The sequence below is a fragment of the Dromiciops gliroides genome, chromosome 6 (genome assembly GCF_019393635.1).
Source record: "Dromiciops gliroides isolate mDroGli1 chromosome 6, mDroGli1.pri, whole genome shotgun sequence".
Classification (NCBI taxonomy): domain Eukaryota; kingdom Metazoa; phylum Chordata; class Mammalia; order Microbiotheria; family Microbiotheriidae; genus Dromiciops; species Dromiciops gliroides.
In genome coordinates, this window is record NC_057866.1 from 116353072 (window position 1) to 116376594 (window position 23523).

Genomic DNA, 23523 nt, shown 5'->3' on the forward strand with positions numbered 1-23523 from the left:
AGGAACTTAGAGGTCATTCCAATCCCCTCATCTACAGATGAGAAAACAGGTCCAGGGAAATAAAGTTTAATGATCTGTCCATGCTTATAGAGATAGTTATTGGCGGAGATATATCTAGAATTTGAGTTTCAGTTTCACAGACACTGTCTTTTTGTACTAGAATCAATTTTTAGCATATTATACTTTAATCCAGATTTTAATACATTTTTTGAAAGTTCAAATTTTAAAACGGAAGAAAATTACACATCTTAGTAGAAAAGTGAAGAGAGCAAATAATAAAAATAAATCTTAAATAAAAGTAATTTAAATGTGTAACTATGATTCTACATTCTTGAATTCTTAATACATTACACTTTTGGCTCTGAATAAATGTTAAGTACACAACAAATATTTTTAATGTTATAATAGGTTCAAAGAATTTCTAATTATTTAATCATGGAATTGTTTCCTTTCACAAGTACAATGTATTTTTTCAAAATCTACCTTAAGCCCCTCCCAAAATTGAATGTATATTTTGTAATGAAAAATCCCCAATGTAAGAAAAATGCAAGCAACAAAGGTCTTTTGATAAATAACACAATGTACAAAATTGGCATAAACCACAATAATTAATCCTATTTACCCAATTTATGAAGTAAGCCTGGGTAAATTTAACAACTTCTAATGTAACCAACAAGCTGATTGGAATGAGGTTGTTGAAGAGGATGATAAAAGTCAAGAAATTCAGTCCAAAATTGTTAGCTCCACCATCTGTTAAAAAGGGGGAAAAAAGTTATTTTTGGTGACACTTTAAAAAAGTAAAATAACATAGAACTTCAATAGGAAAAAAATTGTAGGAATAAAATATATGAGATAAAGAAATCATTTTAACACATATAGGGCTGACACCAATTCTTTTTTCTCAAATATATGTGTTGTGCTTCAGTATCAAAGCTCACACTGTTGGCAGTCTTAAGAATCCAATGTTATGTAAAAAACTATCAAGGGTTTTAAACTTCATTACTCATCAGGAAGTCTCTGGACAAAGAGAAAAGCAGTGGTTTTGAATGTGCAAATGTTACATAGGTGAGGACTATCTTACACAAAGTATTATCAGGAGCTTCTTTTAAAATTTTCTATAGATAGAGATAGATTAGATAGATTAGATAGATAGATAGATAGATAGATAGATAGATAGATAGATAGATAGATAGATAGATAGATAGATAGATTTCCCTTAGATTTAAATAATGCTCTGCTTCATCAACAATCAAAATGAAAAACAATCCATTTACTACCCCCCCACACACACATACATCTTTTTACTGAATATGTGTGACTTTATGTGTGATTTCCCTGCCTTCCTGACCTCTTCTCCTTTATTTCCCTTGCTACATCCTGATCCTCCTTTCTCCCCTCAAACCTGGATACTTCTCATGGGTATGTACTAGGTTCTGTTTTTGTCCAACTTTCTCTTCTTTCCCTTGGTGAACACTGACTCTGGAGTCAGAGGAGCTGAATTCAAATCCCTTCTCTGATGTACTGTGTAACCTTAGTCAAGGTCCTTTTCATTTCCAAAAGCCTCAGTTTCCTTGTCTGTAAAAATATGGTCATTTCTGAGGTCCTTTCTACCTCAAGATGTCATGAACCTCAGGGCAGCTAGGTAGTGCAGTGGATAGAGTACCAGCCCTGGAGTCAGGAGGACCTGAGTTTAAATCTGACCTCAGACATTTGACACTTACTAGCTGTGTGACCTTGGGCAAGTCACTTAACCCCAATTGCCTCACTTAAAAAAAAAAAAAAGATGTCATGAACCTGTAAGCTCTTCCACTCCAATGACCTTAAGGCCTCAATTATCCCTTCCATGTAGGTGATTGCCAAATACACATTTGCATACCACCCTCTACTCCCAAACTCTTCCCAGAACTTTGCATATTTCCTACTATTTCTTGGATATGTTCAAGTAAATATTGCAGCATCACTTCAAACTCAACATATCTAAACTGGAACCCAGTATCTTCCTCCCTAAACCATCTCTACCCCTAAAGTTTTTATTTCTGTTAATGGCACGGTCATCCTCTCAGTATCCCAGGTTCATAACTGGCATTCAAGACCATCCCACAATCTGGTTTCAACTTTATTTAATCCTATTCCACCCTTTTGTATTCCAGTTACCATGGACTTTATCTCCTGATCTCACCTTGTCCTAGCTTTCAATTCTGTTCATGTAATACATTATTCCTAGACTGAACTTACCTCCTCATCTTCTTCTGCAGAAGTCCTTGACTTCCTTCAAGATTCAATTTAGATGCTACTTCTTCTAGAAAGCCTTCCCTAAAGGCCCCGAGGAAAATTCTCTCTCCTCAAGCCTTCTTATAAGAATTTGCTGATATCTCTGATTCCAGTCTTTCCCTTGTTTCACAGTTACTCTTGTACATACTACTTATTGCTTCCCCCAATCAATTATACACAATATAAATACAAAATAATCATAGCATCAGGGATATGTTATAGGTTATAGGAATAACAGATGACACAGGGATAATAAATCAATTACTTTAAGACCAGTTTTAGAAGATATGCATCCATCCCTGAATAAATGCTACAAAGCAGAGAAAGAAAATTAGTCTTTTTCTACAAGATAAATACATACCAAAAGGAATTACAAATAGTTTACTAGAAATGCCCATTAGTGTTTCATTAAGTCCATAATAGTAAACAATATAAATGTTCTTAAAGGAAACTATTTTAATGACACTTCCCAGCAGGAAAACAATTAATTGTACAGAACTCATTTGTTTTCATGAGTTGAAAGTCAGAGTACTTTCACTTTTAACATATTTTAAATCTTGTAAAATACTTTAAAGCTCCAAAATGATTATTGCAATTGCCACAAAATACAAACTTACTTCAACTCTGTTTTCATTACCAAATGTTACTGGGCAGTTTCCTGTATTTCATTAGTCAATGAAACTGGGCAATTTCCTATTTTAAAAAAATATTTTTAAAAGAAATTTTCATTTGCTGCATATCCCTGTGTATATTTATTGAACCATCTTGTATTCTTATAAAACTTTCATTTAAAAATGAAGATTATAAAAATAAACTGATTATAAACTTTATTTTCAGTAATCTTATGATTACAGCAAAAGTAAAAATCAGCTTCTCTTTGCCTTTTATATCAGACTCCTTTTCCAGGAACAGTGGGAACATTTTCCAAATGCCTCAAAGGTATTTTGTAGTCTAGACCTGATTTCTTCTCAGCGCAGAGAGTTGTCTCCACATGGACATTTGCTCTTCTTCTCAGGAGGAACTTAGAGTCTTAAAAAACTGTCTGGGGCACTGAGAAGTTAAAGGATATGCCCATGGTCCCAAAGTCAGTATGTTCCTAAGGTAGGACTTGAGGTTTAAGTCTTACTATCCCAAGGCCAGATCACTATTGCCCCAGAGACTGATAGCCAATGCCTTCTGGGTACATCTGCAAGAGTCCACAGTGATTTGATGTTTTATCCACAGTCATTCATTGAGAAATTTCTTTTTTTTTTTTTTGAAAAATTTCTCAAGAAAATTTAAGGGGAAAAAATGCAACGCAATGCAACGAGTACATGATTATTTGTATCTGAGAAGGTGTCTGATATAACATGGCTCATGGCCTACTGAACTCCATTTAGATACAAAAGGATTAGTATTCTTATAAGCTGAGACTCCGTTCTAAAAGGATTCATATAATAGCAACAAACAGCTCTTTTCAGCGTCTTCAAAGACGGTTGTTTGGAACTGTTTAAACACGAGTACCAAAATTATCCTTATCACATAGGAAACACCTTTGGACATCATTATTTTAAGACTTACAATTGAGATTGAGATACCAGTCCCTTCCAGAATGCCTTCGATTCCAAATAGCTGAGCCAATGGAACAGATTAGAGACATGGCAATCAAGATACAAAATAAAATTAGAATTTGAATGTTTGTAATCCGTTCCACGTTGGAGAGCTTCAGGGGTGGGCTTGTTGAATTCTGCAGGGGAAAAAAATACAAACAACCAAAATGAATGCTCAAAATACGTGTGTGTGTGTGTGTGTGTATAATAGTTTACAAACTGTGTAAGTCATGTTTTCCTGTGCTTTGAGATTTAAACTATTCATTAGAAAATGAGGGAAAATATTTATACAGAAGATATAGCTTATCTTACAAAAATCAAATTCAACATTACAGTTATTCAACTTCTCTAAAAGTGAAATAAACAAAAATCTTTTACAAATAAACCAAATATCTCCAAGTATAATTTATATAAAATACTTCCCTTTGAATTTATATGTGCCTATCATACACCAAAGGTATCCCTGCAACTCCAATAGTATTCCATGAGTCAGGCTGGGTTTTGGCTACTTTGTTATTTCTTCAGGCTTCAAGCTGTCACCTTCATTTCTTTTTGCTTACCAGCCCTGCCCAAATCCTTAGTTTCCCTTTTCCTGCTCCCTAAGAAAAAGCTCATCAATCTTTTTTTTTTTTTGAGGGGGGGGGGGTCGTGGCAGTGGGGGTTAAGTGAATTGCCCAGGGTCACACAGCTAGTAAGTGTCAAGTGTCTGAGGCCAGATTTGAACTCAGGTACTCCTGAATCCAGGGCTGGTGCTCTATCCACTGCACCACCTAGCTGCCCCTAGAAAAAGCTCATCAATCTTTTAGTCAATTAAAAGGATTTTCTCTGAAGCTTTACAATGGAATATAGACGGGAAAGGGAATAGGGGAGTAGCTTTCTATTAACGAATGAAAAGTTTAGTTACAACAGGTATTTACAAGTGACACTTGCTCCTTCACCATCCACATCAGAGGAATCAAATACCCTAAGGTAACCCCAAACACTCTCAGCATGGTCTAAACCAGATTAAATTGCAATTGGGGAATATTTAACAAAATAAATAAAAATACAATAAAACATGGATAATTTTATATTTTAAAACTAAGTCAATATGTTGCTCATAGGGATTGTTGTTCATAGATTAGAGGGTCCTCTTTCTCTTTGAGCTTGACACCACTGATCTACATGATATCTGTCATTCACCTTAGCTTCTGCCCACCATTAAGTATTTCTTTGGCTCTTAATATTATTTTACTTCTAGTTCAACAGATGTGGAGTTGGCTGGCTAGAGCTACCCTTTGCAGGTTTCCAAAATCTTCCCCAGTTATCACTAGAACATAGAGGAGTCCATACTCCTAATCAATCAATCAATCAATCCACTAACAAGCATTTATGAAGCACCAACTATGTGCCAGGCACTGTTCTAGGGGCTGGGGATACCAATGCAAAGAATGAAACAATTCTTAATTGAAAAGAACTTACATTCAAATGGGCAAAACATACATATGAGTATAAACAGAAGATAAAGACAATAAATACAAATAAATGCAAAGTAGTTAACTAGAAGGTAGTTTGAGAGGGAGGGCACTAGAAATCAAAGGAATCAAGAAAGGCTCCATGGAGAAGATGGTCCCTGAGCTGCCTCTTGAAAGAAGAGGGGAATTCAGTAAGGTGATGGTAGGGAGAAAGTGCATTCAACACAAAGGGTATGGACAGTACAAAGGTGTGGAGAAAGGAGGAAGAGTATCATGTATGAAGAATAGAAAGGCCAGTTTAACTGAAATGTAGTATATAGAAGGGAAGTAATGTCTCATAGCGCTGGAAAGATTGTTTGGGATCAGAATGTAAGAGAGGCTGTGTGTGTGTGTGTGTGTGTGTGTGTGTGAGAGAGAGAGAGAGAGAGAGAGAGAGAGAGAGAGAGAGAGAGAGAGAGAGAGTGTTTATATTTTATCCCAGAGGCAGTGAGAACCTTTGGAGTTGGCTGAGTAGGAGAGTCATGTGGGCAAATCTGCACATGGGGAAAATTACTTTGGCAGCATTATACAGGATGGATTGGAACAGTGATAGACTTGAGATATGGAGATCAGTCCGAAGTCATTTGCAATAATCAGGTGAAACATTATAAAAACCTGAACTATGGTGGGTAGCTGTGTGAGTAGGAAGAAGTGGGTGGATGTGAGAGCTGATGCAGACCTAGAAATGGTAACATTTGGCAACTGCCCGGACAGGGGATGAGGACTTCAGGACAATGCTGAAGTCATGAACCTGGAAGACTGAAAGCATTGAAGTGGCTTTGAGAGAAATAAAGAAGCCTGGAAGAGGGGAGGATTTATTTGGAGAGGAAAGATTATATATATGGTCAATTTTGGATTTTTCTCCCTTTCTCTTTTCAGTGCTCTTAATTTAATATCATTTCCTAACTTTCCTCCTTTCCCCAGTCTCTGACAAAGAACTAGCTCTTCCTACCATAGCCAACATCTCTACATGTGTGCTTCATTCTTTACTCACCTTCCTTCTCTAGCAGACTCAGTCTATTCAATCATCCTCTCTCTCAAATCCTCAACCTCTTCTGGTTCCTTTCCAACTTCCTTCAAACATGCCCAAGTTTTCTGTCATCCTTAAAAACCCCCCTACTAGATCATGTATAGACAATAAATGTAAACAATACCCTCTCCTACCATTGCTCTACATCTCTCCTCCCTTTATCAGCCAAATTCCTAGAAAAAGCTGTCAAGATTTGCTATCTTCACTTCCTTTCTTCTCACTCATTCTTTCATCCTTTACAATCTGACTTTTATCCTCATTACTCAAATGAAATGGCTCTCTCCAATTACTAATGATCTCTTCATCGCTAAATGTGATAGTCATTTCTTAGTCTTCATCTTTCTTTTTTTAAAATTTTATTATTTTTTTTAGTGAGGCAATTGGGGTTAAGTGACTTGCCCAGGGTCACACAGCTAGTAAGAGTCCGGATTTGAACTCAGGTACTCCTGACTCCAGGGCCGGTGCTCTATCCACTGTGCCACCTAGTTGCCCCCCCTACATTCAACCTGTTGACCACTCTCTTCTCTGGGTATTCATGACAATACTATCCCTTACTTTTCTTACTGCCTGACCATTTTCTCTATTTTGTTTGTTGACTCATCATTCATATCACATTCCCTAATTCTGAGAATTCACCAAGGTTTTCTACTGGACCTTCTCTCTACATACTTACTCTCTTGGTAACTTTAGAACTTAAACTCCTAAGCGCTGATATCCCATTTCCAGATGACCTAAGCAGGGACTTCCAAATTTTATTGTTCCTTAGCTTGATCATTTTGGGTCAAATGGCCAAGACTTAGGCAGGAGCCTTTTTCTCCCCCTGAAAATTTCCAAACAGATACTACTCTTCTCTATATAGGTACCTCCCCTGAATTTTAGTCCATGATGATTCTTTCATCCCACCCTGGATGTCTACATGCTCTGGTTGCATCAAAGCTTCTTGCCTTCTCATCTCATATCATGTTATGACTGGCCTGATTCTTGCCTTGATGAGTTCTATACAATAAAATGCAAAAGAGAACCTAATTCTAGTGTAGTAAAACTAATCATTGTCAGTCCACCATCTCCTCCTAAGGGCTACTTGTTCTCCAGAATCAATAGAACGGACATAAGTGATAGTAAAACTATTTGTTCACCTGCCAGGCCCTTCTACTCATGGTGTGTGTGTGTGTGTGTGTATGTATAAAATTATTTATACACTGCTGTACCAACAGTGGAAGTGGGCAGATGAATCTGTGCAAGGTCACAGTCCATTAACTCTCAAGCTCTGATGAGAGCACTTGAGTGATTGGTGGCAGGTGGACATTAGTTTACTAAACATATCCCCTATAGTTCAATACAACTTGTCATAGGACATTTGCATATTTGTAATTGTCATAGAGATGATGCTATCTGACTTATGTTAAACAAGTTAAGCAGAGCTTTTAAGCTATGAAACCGAGAGCTAAATCTGCCTTGATTAAAATGAAATTAATATTGGCTTCCACATGTGTAGACTTGGTATCAGAACCAGATGCCCAGGGTGGCACAGAGAATATACACTGACCTCTATAATTCCTAGAATTATTGCACCACTATTGCCTGAGCTGCATTCTGCTTTTTAAACTACTATTTATCATTCATAATACTTTAAAAGTCACGACTGTGAATATTTTTAAAGAATTGTTTAAAGAAATAAATACATCTGTGTTTCTGTCAGAGTGGAAGTTCCCACCAGATTATGTAAGTCCAGTGTAAGAACTCTTTTCCAGTACAAACTGTAGCTCACCTGGGACTTAGTAGCTAAGTTCTAGGGAGTTTCCAAAGGCACATAAAGGTTATTGTGATATACCCAGAGTCACAGAACTGTGAAGTTCTCCTGCCTATACAACACTTAAGCTAGTTTAGAAAGTGATTTCCATAAAATAATTAGGATGTTCATATATTAAAATGACGGGATTGGGGGAGGGGGGGTAAGGTCATCCTGGTAGTTAAAATAACAGAAATATAATCTGCTTAAGGATAAACATACACAAATATGCTAGAAACTATATACAAAAATAAGATTAAAAAAAAACCTGCACCAAAATTTTCACAAATCAAAAGAAACCTACCTGCATAAGCTTGGTATCATGTCCAGTATAGACCACTATTCCATGAACCCACTGTGTATTTCTCAATTGAGCCCCTCGTAGAAGAATTTGATCAGCTCCCAGGGGAACAGTTCTGTAATGAAGGATATATTATACCAACAATAAAGTCTATTCCTTCTAAAACTCTTAAAAAGCATTTTGATTAATTTTCAAAAACATTGAATTTCCCCTTAAAACAATTAATGACTTCTACGTTCCTCATGTCATTATTGTTTTCCAAAATGAAATTTGTTTTCTTTAGTCTGAGAATTTTAGGAATTACTATCTTTCTCACATGAGAACTTTTAAGGAAGAACATGGAAAACTTCCGCCTGCCTTTTCCCATTATTAAATGACTGTCCCCCTCACCCCTCCGCACTATATAAATTGATACTCAACTGATATGGAATATTTCGAACTCTTACACATTTATGTCTTCTACTGAATGAGCCTGATCTACTTTGACTTTTAAGATATTTGGATTTATATACCATCTTCTTTTTCTCCCCAAAATGAAAAGAGAACTATTTCAAAATCCTCTTTTAGCCTTGAGAAATACTAGATTTAAAAACAACTTAATTTATCTATAAAACATGGATTGGTTGTCCCATGTTGGTCAATGTTGCCTCTCCCCCCCACCCCCGCCTTATTTCCATTCCTACTCATTGATAAAATTTGTCCATCTGTGGCCACCATAAAATAATTAACTAGTGATATACTAATACATATAGCTTCTATTTACTTATAGCAGTGATTTGCAGGCATGTTCTAAGTTGGGACAAGCCCCATTAAAGAGACAAGCCAAAGATATTAATACCATATATATTGCCCATCAGACCAGTTTTCCAATCATGAGGTGAATGATCAATTGTGTCTTTCATATTTATTCTGGGGGACTAAGAGTAGAACTAGGAAACATACAACTTCAAACATTTACAAGATTCTTCTGAGAGGGTAACAAAAAAAAGTGGGGGTGGAAATTTAGTGAAAGAAAGCAAATGCCTATTCTTTAATATTATGAACCCAAAAAAAGAATTAAACAGAAATCCAAAAAGGACAATAATGGGCTTGGGAGGGGGGAAGAAGGAAAAACCTATCTTTGAACAAAAAAGCTTTAAGAAAATTCTCTTCAGAAGGTAGAACTTCTTAGTCAAGTAAAATCAACCAGGATTGATTAAGCACCAATTATTATGTAACAGGCACTGTACTAAGTACTAGCCAGTAGCAGACAAAGGGATTGATAGACACTTAAAAGGTAATAGATGACTTAGAGGACTATATAGGTTCTACCAAATGGATAAGCAACGAGAACTTCATTTCTTGTAAGCTTATATTTTGGTCACATGGAGAAACAGATCCTCCAGCATGGACCTGTGATGTCATCTTTCTTGATTGACTTAATTATGTGCACAACTAATTTGAAAGACAGAGTACTGACATGTGAAATTATTCCCAGCAAAATAAAGCTACCTAACATCATAAAAATAAATAAGATATTAGGGAATTATCCTGCACCAATTTGGAAGAGGAGAAAGTAGTAACAGAACCAACTAGATTCTTTGTTCACAAGAAGAGACCTTTTGGAGAAGCCATGGAAAGGGAACATACCCTTCTTTCTCTGTGTTCCTCCCTAATTTGATGCTCAAAAAAGTCTTATACCTGGTTAACATAGGTTTCTCCCCCCACCCCCAGAAGATTTCTGAAGTTGTTAGACTTAAAGCACAAAAGAATTACACACTTGAGAAAACACTCAGATGCATATGCTGCTGCCATTTTTTAAAATCCCCAAATAGGATTATAATAGTGACCCTTTTGGTCAATACCAATTCAATGCCAATATATTAGTGATTAAAAGTTGGAGAAAAGAAAAAATAAGGCTGTGGAGAGTTATGACCATCAATTTATAAAATAACCCTATCCAAATGAGATAGCATAGACTAGTGATAAAGTAAGAACAATACTGGTTTGAAGTCAAGGAAGAACAGACTTGAAATCACACTTTCCACACACACGGTAGGTAAAGTCAATTTTTTGAGCTAGTTTCCTCATCTATAAAGATGGGGGATGATAATAATACTTGTAAGTACTTTATTTGTAGGTTTAGTGTGAGGATCAAGACATTTCTTTCTATATAATACATATGAAGAGATACATATGTGTGTATATATACAATAATTTGTACTATATAAATGTTAGATGTTTTCTTTTTAATTTTTTAAAGTTTATTTTATTCTTAGTTCATAAAATAAAACAAGTATTTCTATAACAATATAATTTTAAAAAGATGATTGCCCAGATTGGGAGATCTGCGGTCTAATCCTAGTCCTATCACTAGCTACAGTATTCTTAGACAAATCAATTAACTACTCTGGGTCAGTGTTTCTTCATATATCAAGTGGGGACATGGCCTACTTACATTACAAATTTATAATAAAAAATTACATTGTGTAATTATGACTAAGTTGGTATAATTATGACTAAGATGAGAGAGAAAATGTATGTCCTTCCTCCTTCTTTGCAGAGGTGGAGGACTACGGCTGTGGAACACTGCACATGATGTCAGACTTGACTGATATGTTGGTTAATTTTGCTGAACTATTTTTCCCTTTCCTTTTTAAAATTTCTTATTTAAAAACGGAAAGGAAAGGGGACTTGGGAATTAAGATGACGTAAAATGAGATCACATTTGTAAAGCACTTAGTATTGTACCTGGTATATAATAAATGCTTTAAAATACTTGTTCTCTTCTTCCCTTCCCCTAAAAACAAAATATATTAATATGTTGGGTTTTTTTAAATTGTGAAAGTACTTTCTTTTTCTTTCTTTCTTTTTTTTTTTTTAGAGGCAATTGGAGTTAAGTGACTTGCCCAGGGTCACACAGCTAGTAAGTGTTAAGTGTCTGAGGCCGGATTTGAACTCAGGTACTCCTGACTCCAGGGCCAGTGCTCTATCCACTGTGCCACCTAGCTGCCCCATGAAAGTACTTTGTAAAGTTAAAATGACACAGAAACCTATGGGTCAGAAATTTTGGTTCATTTTTTCCATGTGGAATAAATACATTTTATGAGTAGACATTTTATGCTCAGCAGTGCATCACAGTGGAGTGGCTTGGCCTCAGAGGCACAAAAACATAGAGGATCTGGTAGGAAGATATGGGTACCAAGCCAGGTAGAATAGCAAAGTGTAGACATCACACTTGTAATTCCTTGTAGAGGAATACTTCCATATATTAGTGAACAATCACTGCATGGAATTTTGGAAATTATCTTTAAATTATTTCAAAACCACAGAGAATCAATTTTATGCTTTCAATGAAGATTAAATTAATGGCAAATCAAAGTCATCTCATGTTTAACTATAAACAGGAGTTAAGAATGGAAAATATTGGCAAATATTCCTTAGAGTATTGTGTGCTAAACCTATGTGTTCAAATACTAGCTGGCAGGTAGCTCTGAGTGAAATTGATGACACTGGAAAAAGATGAAGACTAGAGATGATGGCTTAGAAAAGGAGATCCAGAGTGCAGAGTTCATATTCTGATCTGCTATTACATAACCTTGGGAATGGTCCAACCACTAAGAACTCTTCAAAGTCCACCACTATTTCTCACACGTAGAAGTGTGAGTAGAAGAAGGGCTCAATAGAAGGCCTCTTGCTGAGTATTCCAAAGTGCATGACAAACATCAAGAACTCCATACTGCACTTTCCCCATAGCTGTTATAAAGGGAACAACTCCTGTGGAGAAGGGGTCCCAAATCCTTACCACCAGCAAAACCAGCTGCCATCCAACTACTACTGACGGACACGTAAGCTCAAGGAATACATGAATAGCAGTTTCCCCAGACCCTGCTCCCAGAGCTGTCACTGACAGTCATCATCCAGAAGAACCACCCTTGTGGAGATGCAACCTGGCAATTGCTTCTGCAGGTGCCACAGCCCCAAACTCCTCAGCAATTATAGCTAGCTACTCAAGATTGGGGTAAAGTGCTCTTGCCACCAAAGTTTTTAGCCTTGTCAAAAAGTTCAAAATCAGAAACATATACAGTCAAATTCATGTAAACAGCATTAACGAGGCTGCAATATTATCCACCGTGCTGGGCCTTTCCACATAACTTCTAGCTGAAACTTCCAATGAGTGTTTTCTTCCCCACTACAATGTGAGTTGCTTAAGAAGAAGGACTTATTGAGGACTGCCAGGTGGCGCAGTAGATAAAGCACTGGCCCTGGATTCAGGAGGACCTGAATTCAAATCTGACCTCAGACACTTGACACTTACTAGCTATGTGACCCTGGGCAAGTCACTTAACCCTCATTGCCCAGCAAAAAACAAAAACAAAAAAAAAGAAGAGGGACTTGTCTTATATTTCTATTTGTATTCTCAGAGCTTAACACAGTGCTTAATAAATGCTTTTTTCATTCATTCATTTATTAATGCCTTAGAACTATAGCTATGATGACACATTCAGAACCAATAATATCTAACAAACCTCAGAACTGATGCTATTAGTACAGGATGTCTATTTGGAATCATTTGGAACCTCTTTCTTGGGAGTTACTCTACCTTCTCAGGATATTCCTAAATATGAGGAAAACCTAGTCTGAGATTCCATCATTTTGCCCTGTACTATTACTACCACCCTTCCATACACAGGTCTAAGTCAGGATCTACCAAGGCCATCCCTGAGGTCCCTGCAAGTTTCCAGGAGGAAAAGGTTGGGTAGGGTTATGCTTTGGCAAGAGTATGACAGTCATAAAGCATCCTGCTGGTTCTGACTTTATTGACAATGGACATGCCTCTGGGGATATATAACTGTTAAAATAATCAGCATTAGGGAGCCTCTCTTCTTCAGTTTACCTTCATAATAAAGCTATTAAGAAAAACAAAATCCTCGACAATGTATTGTCACAACAGGCTTCATAGGAAATTAACAGGCCAATATTAATAACTAGCCAATTAATAACCATTTCTAGGTGGAGTTTCACACAATCTTGCGTGAATGTCCTTAGGTTTTTTAAAACTCTAGTTTATTTTGTATAGTAAATAGTTTTGAATTATACATACCCATGTCCATCAAGCCTAATATTGCCGACAAAATCATAAAGATGCCGATTTGGACTCTCACATTCAATTCTGCCAGAGATTCTCATTAAACTATCAATATCCTTAATCTCTGATGTTGCTGGCAAACCCTGTTTTAATAAAGAAAGAAAAGTTATATATATTTTGGCAATATTAATTGACACACACACATAACCCTCAGGATTTATTCCAATCTTTTAAAAAATATCCCAATCTTTTAAGAGGACAAGAAGTCAAGACTTTTTCTTCATAGTCCTTTTGTACCAAGTCAAACTATTGATTGGGAGGAATGCCCAAATCCCCTTCAAATGTGACATTTTTTGAGGGGGGGTATAAGGTAGCATTTGTGAGAGAATGCAAACTTGCAGTACCTAGGATGACACAATAGTGAGAAGTTAGGGTATAAATATGATAGCTTATTCTAATTCTCTCTCCAGGGTTGAGTACTACCAGGAAGTGGGCATGTTCTCTCAGACTGATTTAAGAATGAATTTTGCTCCCAAATTGCCATTGCACTTTCTACTCCCAGAAACAACTTCGGCTAACTGCTCTCTTTATTGTCCCCTTTTTCTATCAGTTTGAACCAAGGTGTTTAGTGCTGTTCTAGTGTCATTAAATCACTAACATCCAAGTTACAAATTTCACAGCTCACCTAGACCCTTGGGAACTAATGATCTGAAATACTATTTAAAATGTGTTTCCCGTCTCCAAACTTGCATTATCACAATTTCCAGATGTTTTACATGCAGGGGCCAGTGGAGGTGATGGCTCAGAAAGGAAGAATACTATAAAGTTAGAAAATGAAGAAAATAACTTTCTGAATTTAGTGAATTATTTTATATAATCTTTGGGAATATTCATCTCCCTATTTGTTCATCTATTAACTTCTTGTGGTTAACACAAAGGAACTGACTTTTGTCATTTCAATGCCAGTGTATTTTCATTGACCACAAGGTGTTTATTAAATCATCCTATGTGCCAGACATGTAATAGCGCAATAACATATAATACGATAATGTGTAGTTAAGAGATACCATACGTAAAGCACTTTTAAAACCTTACACAACTATAAAATGATGATGACTGACTATTTATTCTAAATATATTCTGGTATTTTAATAGAGAGAATTCTTGAGGAAATGTAGCCATTTGTATAGGAAGAATGTGACTAATTTATAACATTAAGATGCAAACACTGTCATATGCCAAAATTCTACTTTCTACATAAAACTTTGGAGGCAAATTAATTCTACCAACTCTTCAACTAACTAACTCACACACAACTAAATTAAACCTTATGGAATGAGTTTCCTGAAATTTTCTTCTCTGTCTCTGTCTTTCTCCCCCCACCCCCAACTCTACTTTTTCAGTATCCAGCCTTGGCATTATCCATCACTACCACAAACTTCTCCTACCTTAGATAGAATCTCCACAAATACTGTCTTATTCCTTGGCAAGGCTATAATCTATATGCAATCTTTGATCTCCTCCCCTTCTACCTCCTCTAGTAGCTTTCTTCATTCTCAAACACCTTCAATCTTTCATTCTCTCCTGGCTCCTTCCTATTTGAGTTTTTTTAAATGGCGAATTCCCGAAACTCTCACTACACATTGCTCACTTCCCTACTGACTCATTCTGAGGTATGCTCCACTGTACACGAGGCACAGATCTCTCTCTACCTCTCCTTTATATGTTATCTTCTCTCATTAGAATGTGAGCTTCTTGAGAGGAGGGACCATCTTGTTTTTGTATCCTCAGAACTTAGCAAAATGCCTGATATAGCAAATGCCTAATGAATTATCTAGCTAGCTCTTCTCTTGACCCTCTACATCAGACTACTATTTGGTGACTTTCACTGTCAAACTTCTTAGAAAAAAACAGATCAGTTCTTAATTTCTCTATTTTCTCATTCCCCATTTACTAAGCAATCCCCTTTACCATCTGGCTTTCGCACTTACCATTCTATTGTTTTTTTCCTTAAAGGTCACCAATGATGTTATTGCCCAAGCCAAAGGTCTTTCCTCCATCTTCAATCTTCCCATAGATTTGGATATCTAGACACTACATTTTTATGGTTCTCCTACTTCTCCAACTGTACTTTAATTGTCCTTAGCATCTCTTCCACATCCCTCCATCTTCATTATGTCCTTGGCCCTCTTTTTGTCTCTTTAGAGTCTCATTTTGTAGTCCCAAACTGCTACCAATCAAGTTTACTTTCTCTTCCAGAAAATCTGCTTCCCTACTATTTTTATATGTTCACCATCATCTTTTTTCTCTCTCTCCCTTATTAAGCAAATGTTTTCCCTCTCTACAAGTCATGAAGTCTTGTCTGCTGTCAAATCTGGCCCCTTGTTTCTTCTCTCACTGCAATCATCCTAGTATTAAATTGCATTATCACTGGTTTGGATTATTTTAATAGTCATCCCTCCTAGATTCTCCCCAATCTAATTAAATCTTCATATCATATGGAGAGCAAACTTTATTCAAATATCTGATATCATTCTTCCATTAAAAATCCTTTAATGACTGTCTGTCACCTACCAAATAAAATGTTTAATTCCTTAGCCCACTGTCAAAGTTGTTAATAATTTGATACCACCCTACTTTTCCACTTTTATTTCATGCCACTCCCCCATGTACCAGTCATAAACCTCATACTATATCTTACTTTTATGCCTTTATTTATGTTTTTTTCCTACACCAAGAAAGCTGTTCATTGCCCTTGCTGGATTCTTCACCTGTTAAGATACTACCTAACTATTAAGATTCAATTCAAGGGGGCAGCTAGGTGGTGCAGTAGATGAAACACTGGCCCTGGATTCTGGAGAACCTGAGTTCAAATCCAGCTTCAGACACTTGACACTTACTAGCTGTATGACCCTGGGCAAGTCACTTAACTCTCATTGCCCTGCCCCCCCCCAAAAGAAAGAAAAGTAAAAAAAAAAAAAAATTCAATTCAAATATGAGATCATCCATGAATCACTGCCTGGTTTAGGGAACCACAGCATTTAGAGCTGACAGGCATTCAGAAACCATCTAGTCTATCCTTTAACCCAAAGGCTAGCATAACAAGAAATCATCCAGTCTCTCGATGAAGAATTCCAATGGAATGAAACCACAATTCCTGAAGCTACTCATTCTTCTTTTAGCTATGTCTGTCATGAAGTTTGCCTCTCCAACTTCTATTTACTAGATACTGGTGATCCTTTCTGGGGTCAAATGGAGAAAGTCTTATTCTTTTTCTCCATGAAAACCTTTAATATTTGAAGATACAAAAACCAAACAAAAAACCAAAAATAAAATACTTGAAGATGAGTATCATGTCCTCCCCCTTCTTCAATAGTCTTCATTTCTCTTCTTTAAACATTCCCAATCCATCCCTTTAATTAATCTTCATATAACAAGTACTTGAGGCCTTTCACCTGGTTGCCTTCCTCTGGATACTCTCCAGTCTAGTGATCAATAAACATTTTATTAAATGCCTATTATGTGTCAGGCCATGGATATCAATATCCTTTTTAAACCAAAGTACTCAAAGCTGAACCCAATAATCAAAATGTGGCCTGAGTAGGCCAGAATACAGAGGGTTGATTATCTCCTTATTCCAGAAAATAATGACTCTCTTCATGTCGTTCAAGACTGCATTAACCTTTGTTTTTTGGCTGCTTCATACACCAATGGCTGATATTGAGGTGGTACTCCATTTAAATCTACAGAGATTTTTCAGACAAACTAATGTCTCACCATATTTTTACCCCTTTCTATCCTTGGGAAGTTGAATTTTTGAACCCAAGTATAAGACTTTACATTTATTCCTACTGAATTTCATTGCATTAGATTCACTGTAGTGCTCTAGATCTCTAGGTTTTTAAACTTTGGCAGTCCAGCCAAACCTATGGACTCTATCTCAGAATAATATGAACATATATATTTAAATGTACATGATACAATGTAGAGGATCAAAAAGGAAATTAATTATATTGAAGGATGTAATTTTTTCCTATCTAAATTCACATAGCCCCCCAGGTCAAGAACTCCTATTCTAGACTGACAAAAATACTTTTGGATCCTGGATCCCGATCATTAATTGTGTTACCCACTCTCTTAGTAACATACAGCAAGTGTTTAGTTCTCTCCTCGCTTATGTATTTATCATATTTCCTTGTGTATTGTGATTATGTGAGGATATAACTTACATACAGCTAGATAGTCCATGTTATCTTCTCCACTGAAATGAGCTCCTAGAGAGGCTGACAATAGCTGGGATGTTCCTTTATATCACCCAATATTCAGTGAATGCCAGTGGAGTATAAGATCCCATCTGCAGTCTCTAGATCTTGCCACATGACTAGCCTATCTGCTTTTCCATTCATCCATCTCTGATAATATCCTTTCAACCACTTCTCTTCAGCAATTCTTCACTGGCATGTACTGCAGCCTACTCATGCCTAGGGTGACTTTAACCTTTAATTCTTTAAAGACTTTGGAAATTCCACAATAGCAACCATAAAATTCAATATGGCTAAAAAAATATTGTCATTAGCCAATTAGCTACAATATGAAGTTTTGTCTCCATACGTAGAGGGCAGGAACTCTTAGTAGCTTTTTATTTGTGTTGGTTATTTGTAGTGGTTACCAAAGTGACTGGCACATAGTGAGTGTTTAATAAATTCTGGTTTATTAATTGACTGATGTGTCCTTTCTTCCAGACCTTACCAACACACAAAACCACATGTGCACATAAGAGTGTGCATGTGTGTATGCACACCCATCCATGCGTATGCACACACACACACACACACACACACACACACACCAGACTATAAATTCCATGACAGCAGACACCCAGCCTAATTTAATCTTACCATCTTCTCCATCAATTAGCATGGTACTTGGCACATATAAAGTAGGTGCTTAATGAATATTTAAGTTGAAGAGACATGGGAAAAATAAACTTAAAAATGAGATTTTACCTGTCGTATTTTCAGGTTAGTTTCACCATCTAAGTTGGATGTTTCAATGTAACACATGGCCTGGGGCTCACTGTTATTTAAAATGAAAACATCACAAAGATTTAGGCAAAAAACACACAATAGCAATAATCAATTATAGAATGCTGAAATTCATGAAGTCTCAAATCTTTTCTTTCCTCTGGGATATAGCAGTAAAATATAAAAGTGCTTTTACATATACTAGCTCAATTTGAACAGTAAGCCTCAGAGTCAGTGTCTGTCTATATACGAGAAACTAATGGACTAGAGTTTTTTTCTCTCTCATAAGCAATTTGGCTGCAGCAATCTGTATTTATCTTAAAGATGACCTAACTGAATGAATTAATCTATCCTACTATAGTCCAGTTTGTTTACTATGTATAAGCACTGTACAGACTTTAATATAGAAGGAGGGAACTAACTTTGTGTCAAAGCTTATGGTTAGTTCAGAATATCATGTTTGATTCATGTTCATGGCTTGAATTCTCCTTGATGACAAATTAATTGATTAAAACATTCTAGATTGTTTCCCTTATACTTTTTTTTTTGTTTTTTTTGCAGGGCAATGAGGGTTAAGTGAGTTGCCCTGGGTCAGATTTGAACTCAGGAACTCCTGAATCCAGGGCCAGTGCTTTATCCACTACACCACCTAGCTGCCCCCTTCCCTTATACTTTTAAAATATTTTTTTAAAAGCATTGAAGGAAACAGCACTAATCCTAAAATAATTGTCTCCAAAATAGTCAACTTAAGTAAAATGAATGAACACTGTTCTCAATAAAAGTGGGTATATATATGTTTTCTGTCTTGTTACTTCTTCTGTCATTTTGTAAGGGTGTTTGGGGTTTTTTTACCCTGAAAAAAAAGTCTCATTTTCAGACTGGAGGTAGAGAGGACAGGGAGCTAAAATTAGTTTTGTAGATGAATTTATTTTTTGTATATAATTAGTTTCTCTGTAATATACACAAACCTGGAAGGTCTAGTTATTCATGCCCACAACTGAAAAAAGAAGCAGTCAAAAATCACATTGATCTATTTAACACTTGGTTGAGGAATGAGCTTGATTTTCTAATCATCTTCAATAAATAAGCTTTAGTTAGCAAATTCTATCAAACCTAGATGAATCAACTCTTGCTTTACTGTGTTAACAACTTCCAGAAAGAAGTTAATATACAGTTAACTAGATAGTCTGGTAAGTTAGGCATACCTGGAATGCCCTAATCAATTTCCAATTTCATAAATAAGTTATACTTAAAGTCAATAATGGAAATTTAACTTTTTGTGGCCTCAAGATATGAATCAAAAATGACAAGTATTAACTGAATGTTGCAAAGATTTATTTCATGTGGTAATTTTGAAAGGCATCTGATTTCACATTCTTGGGGGGGGGCAATGAGGGTCACACAGCTAGTTTCAAGTGTCAAGTGTCTGAGGCTAGATTTGAACTCAGGTCCTCCTGAATCCAAGGCCATTGCTTTATCCAGTGCCACCTAGCTGCCCCTCACATTCTTTTAAATTCGTAAATGTGCCTACTTATCTCCCACAGGAAAGAGCTTTAATTATGTATATATTTTCACTTTATCAATTTATTTTTTCATCACTCTCACAATGATAATTTAGTTCTTTAATAATTATTGGTCAATTTGTTACTTCATTACATAAAAGTATTGAACATGTAGCTAGCTCATTAAATAACCACAAACACAGGCTAAGAATATGGAAGAATGGAAAGATACCAAATGTTAAATTGAGCAACATGTATGCTATATTGTGGCAGGAAAGCATGAACATTTTCCTGACTGCCCAAAGCCACCTTCACATTCAAATAAGACCTTCCTAATACTCTTTTGATCTCTCTCTCTCTCTCTCTCTCTCTCTCTCTCTCTCTCTCTCTCTCTCTCTCCCTCCCTCCCTCCCTCCCTCCCTCCCTCCCATTTATTTCAAGAAAATTAAACACAATTCTTGTTTGAACTAGATCAAATAAAATGCACACTCAAAATACAAGGCATTTTCATTAATCACTGAAGACAGCCCGTTACTGAAGCAGTTTTCAAAAGATAGCGCTCAGAAAAGGCAGCAAAGACGTTTCAGATAAAGAACCATGCTAGATAATAAATATTTTAGAAAATCATGAGGACATCCAGAACACAGACTACAGTCAGAGAGGCAAAGCAGGCTTTGTGATTAGTAAGTGGAAAAATGAAACAAGATGCAGGCACAGGAGAGACACTTAGGATATAGCTGAAATATATCACAGGAACGTGCACTTTGTCAATAGGAACGTGTTGATAATAATTCCAATGCATGCAGTACAAAATGTACAACATTTAGTTTTGTGCAGGGGGTCCTCTACAAATCCCATAAAACCCTAAATCTCAGAGTAATTGATTACTTTAGGAATAATTTGTCAAAAATTTCAAGCAGTACAAAATAAAGCAAAGAAGTATTTATATTCTTCTAAAAAAAGTTGGAAAGCAAAATGCAAACTTTTATTATAGTTTCCAAATAACAGTTTCTTTAGCTAAATGCCATTTGAGTCAATCTCCCAAAGAGGAAAAAGACCTTTAGTATGTGTTCTTAAATGTACATATATTAATATTCCATATAAAATCAAAATAAACAAATCCCAAATCTACTTTTACTGTTATGCATGAGACTCCTATTGAATCCAATAGGAGTTTGATATGCACAATCAAGGGCCAAAAAGTGACCTGACATCTTTAATTATGTTCATTAAATGCCTTTAGAACATCTGCAAAGTGCCCATTTCTAAGAAAAGCACATTTTTTTTGGTGTGTTTCAATGTGATACATTACCCCATTATATTGGGTCAGACTCTTCTAATTGGGTGTGAGGACCCACATACACATTTCCTATATAACTTGTTCATTCTAACCTTGAAGAAAGACTGATGAGATCTGCTGGGAGGTGTTCCCCATTGGTCACTCTCACTATTTCCCCTACTGCCACCTACACATCCCAGTTTGAAATTATTAGAACAGAAAAAAATGAGTAACAGGAAAAAAAAACATAAATGGACAAAAGAGACAGAGAATTTGAAATTATTATATAAAACAATACATGTTAATAAAAATGTCTAAGGGCAAATTTTTCAAAATCTATTTTAATCAGGTCGAAAAAGGCTAGGACAACATTAAAAAAATTGCTCAGTTGTATAATTTATTTGCAAACCTAGTCTTCAGTTTTAACAAATAACCATGTTTATAAATTTTTATCCTCTCTTGTTAATATCCTCCAGCAAACAAAACTATGGTTTCAAACAGATTTTTAATCAAAAGTCTCTCTTTTTTTGAAGCTTAAAAACATTTTTAAAAGAAAGCTTGCATTTTAACGCTATCTATTCAACAGCTCTCTTTCTTAAAAACAAAAATACAATCCAGCAAAACCGTCACAAAACTCTCAGAAGAGACACAATATTAAGTAATTCTTACCTAAAAAATCTGGAATATAAAATACCTTAAATGCTAACGTGTATTATTATTATTAATTGTTATTATTATTTAGAAGGGTGTTGGTCCATATTTTTTTTAATGTTGTGTTACAATGAAGAGGACAATGGACCAAATGGTAGGTAGGCAGGCATTATAATTCCCATTCTCTCAGTAACCATGTTGTTATATTGGCCAAGTTAGTTATATTTCTCATGATTCTAGGTTCTTTTGTTTTTTTTAAATAGTGGTGATAACACCTGCTCTATATGCCTTGCAGGTTGTTACAAAGAACAAAAAATATATCATTTGAGAAAATTCTTTGGAAAAGAACAAAACATTGTACAAATGTAAGAAGATAGTTATTACTCTCACCCTGACAAATGTATGTCTTGCACTAATGAAGGAATGGGAATGTTCGTTACTTGAATTAATCATATAAAAATAATTAATAAGAGGAAAGTAAATTATTTCTGATTCTCCAATAATACTCCTTTGATTATACTAAAAGAGACAGGAACTCATAAGAGCAAAAACAATGAACCCTAAAATTATCAGGCGACAAAAAAAACTTTTTTAAGGTTCATAAAAACAAATCTTGAACATGATTTACAATGTAATAATTGCACTATATATATTTATAACAGAGATGGATAGAGTCTCAGGGAGCCTACAGGCAAGTGTACACTTAAAAAAACAAACAAACGAAGAATTCATATTATTCTGTTTTAAAACAGGCATAAAATTTCAACATAACATTCAAAATTAATTTAACAAAAATTAAACAATTAGTTTTAAAAATGCAATTCATTTTTTTGTCACAAATGCTAGAGTGAAAAGGCTCTGACCTGTGGTTTTACCATTATATAGGCAATTCCTGGTACTTGGGGTTACCTTAAGTACTGAAAGATTAAGAGACTTGGCCCTGATCACATGGCCAATATGTGGAAAAGGAAGGGCTTGAACGCAGGTCTTTCTGGTTTGGGAATACTGGATACTCAGAATGTCTACAATAATTGTGAAAATTTAGAAACTATGTAGAGTAATGACGACTTTGATAGGATTTGGAACATTCTTGAAGCAAAACATCACTTTCAAAATAGGTTAAAGAAATAAAACTTCTTCCCCTTGAGATGCAAATTTAAATGCAAACAATTTTTAAAACCCTCAAAGCAATACTGAAATTATTCATGAACAGTTCATCTAGTCAGAGGATAGGTGAACTGTTAATAGATTTGCTCTTATAAATGTCTTGAAAAAATTTTATCAGCACAATTATTTTTCATTAAATCATCACAAATCTAATCACTCTAAATAATGACCTGATTAAATAGATTTTGAAAAAAGTGCATTGTCCACATTAGAAATGTGGAATTTATAAATAAAACTGTCCAAGGAAATGATGATAAACAACCTCTAAAATATTAAATTATTTATTATTTTATTAAAATTAATTATTATGCTCATTTAAAGGTTATATTTTATAAAGAATAAAATCATCAGATATTTGA

The 23523-nt window shown here is 35.5% G+C and overlaps 1 protein-coding gene across 3 annotated transcripts in view; it reads right to left on the minus strand.

Moving 5' to 3' along the window:
- The window catches only part of ATP8A1 (ATPase phospholipid transporting 8A1), a 295356-nt gene that overhangs the window by 198421 nt on the left and 73412 nt on the right, over positions 1-23523 (minus strand). For 2 of the 3 annotated variants that reach the window (XM_043970049.1, XM_043970048.1), the window contains exons 8-12: positions 18548-18617; positions 13557-13684; positions 8477-8588; positions 3832-3997; positions 623-750 (exon numbers count right to left, since the gene is read on the minus strand). In XM_043970049.1, the coding sequence (XP_043825984.1) occupies positions 623-750; positions 3832-3997; positions 8477-8588; positions 13557-13684; positions 18548-18617 (604 nt within the window). Of the gene's footprint in view, positions 1-622; positions 751-3831; positions 3998-8476; positions 8589-13556; positions 13685-18547; positions 18618-21459; positions 21534-23523 lie in introns of all 3 variants that reach the window. The other variant, XM_043970047.1, reaches the window with a different exon arrangement.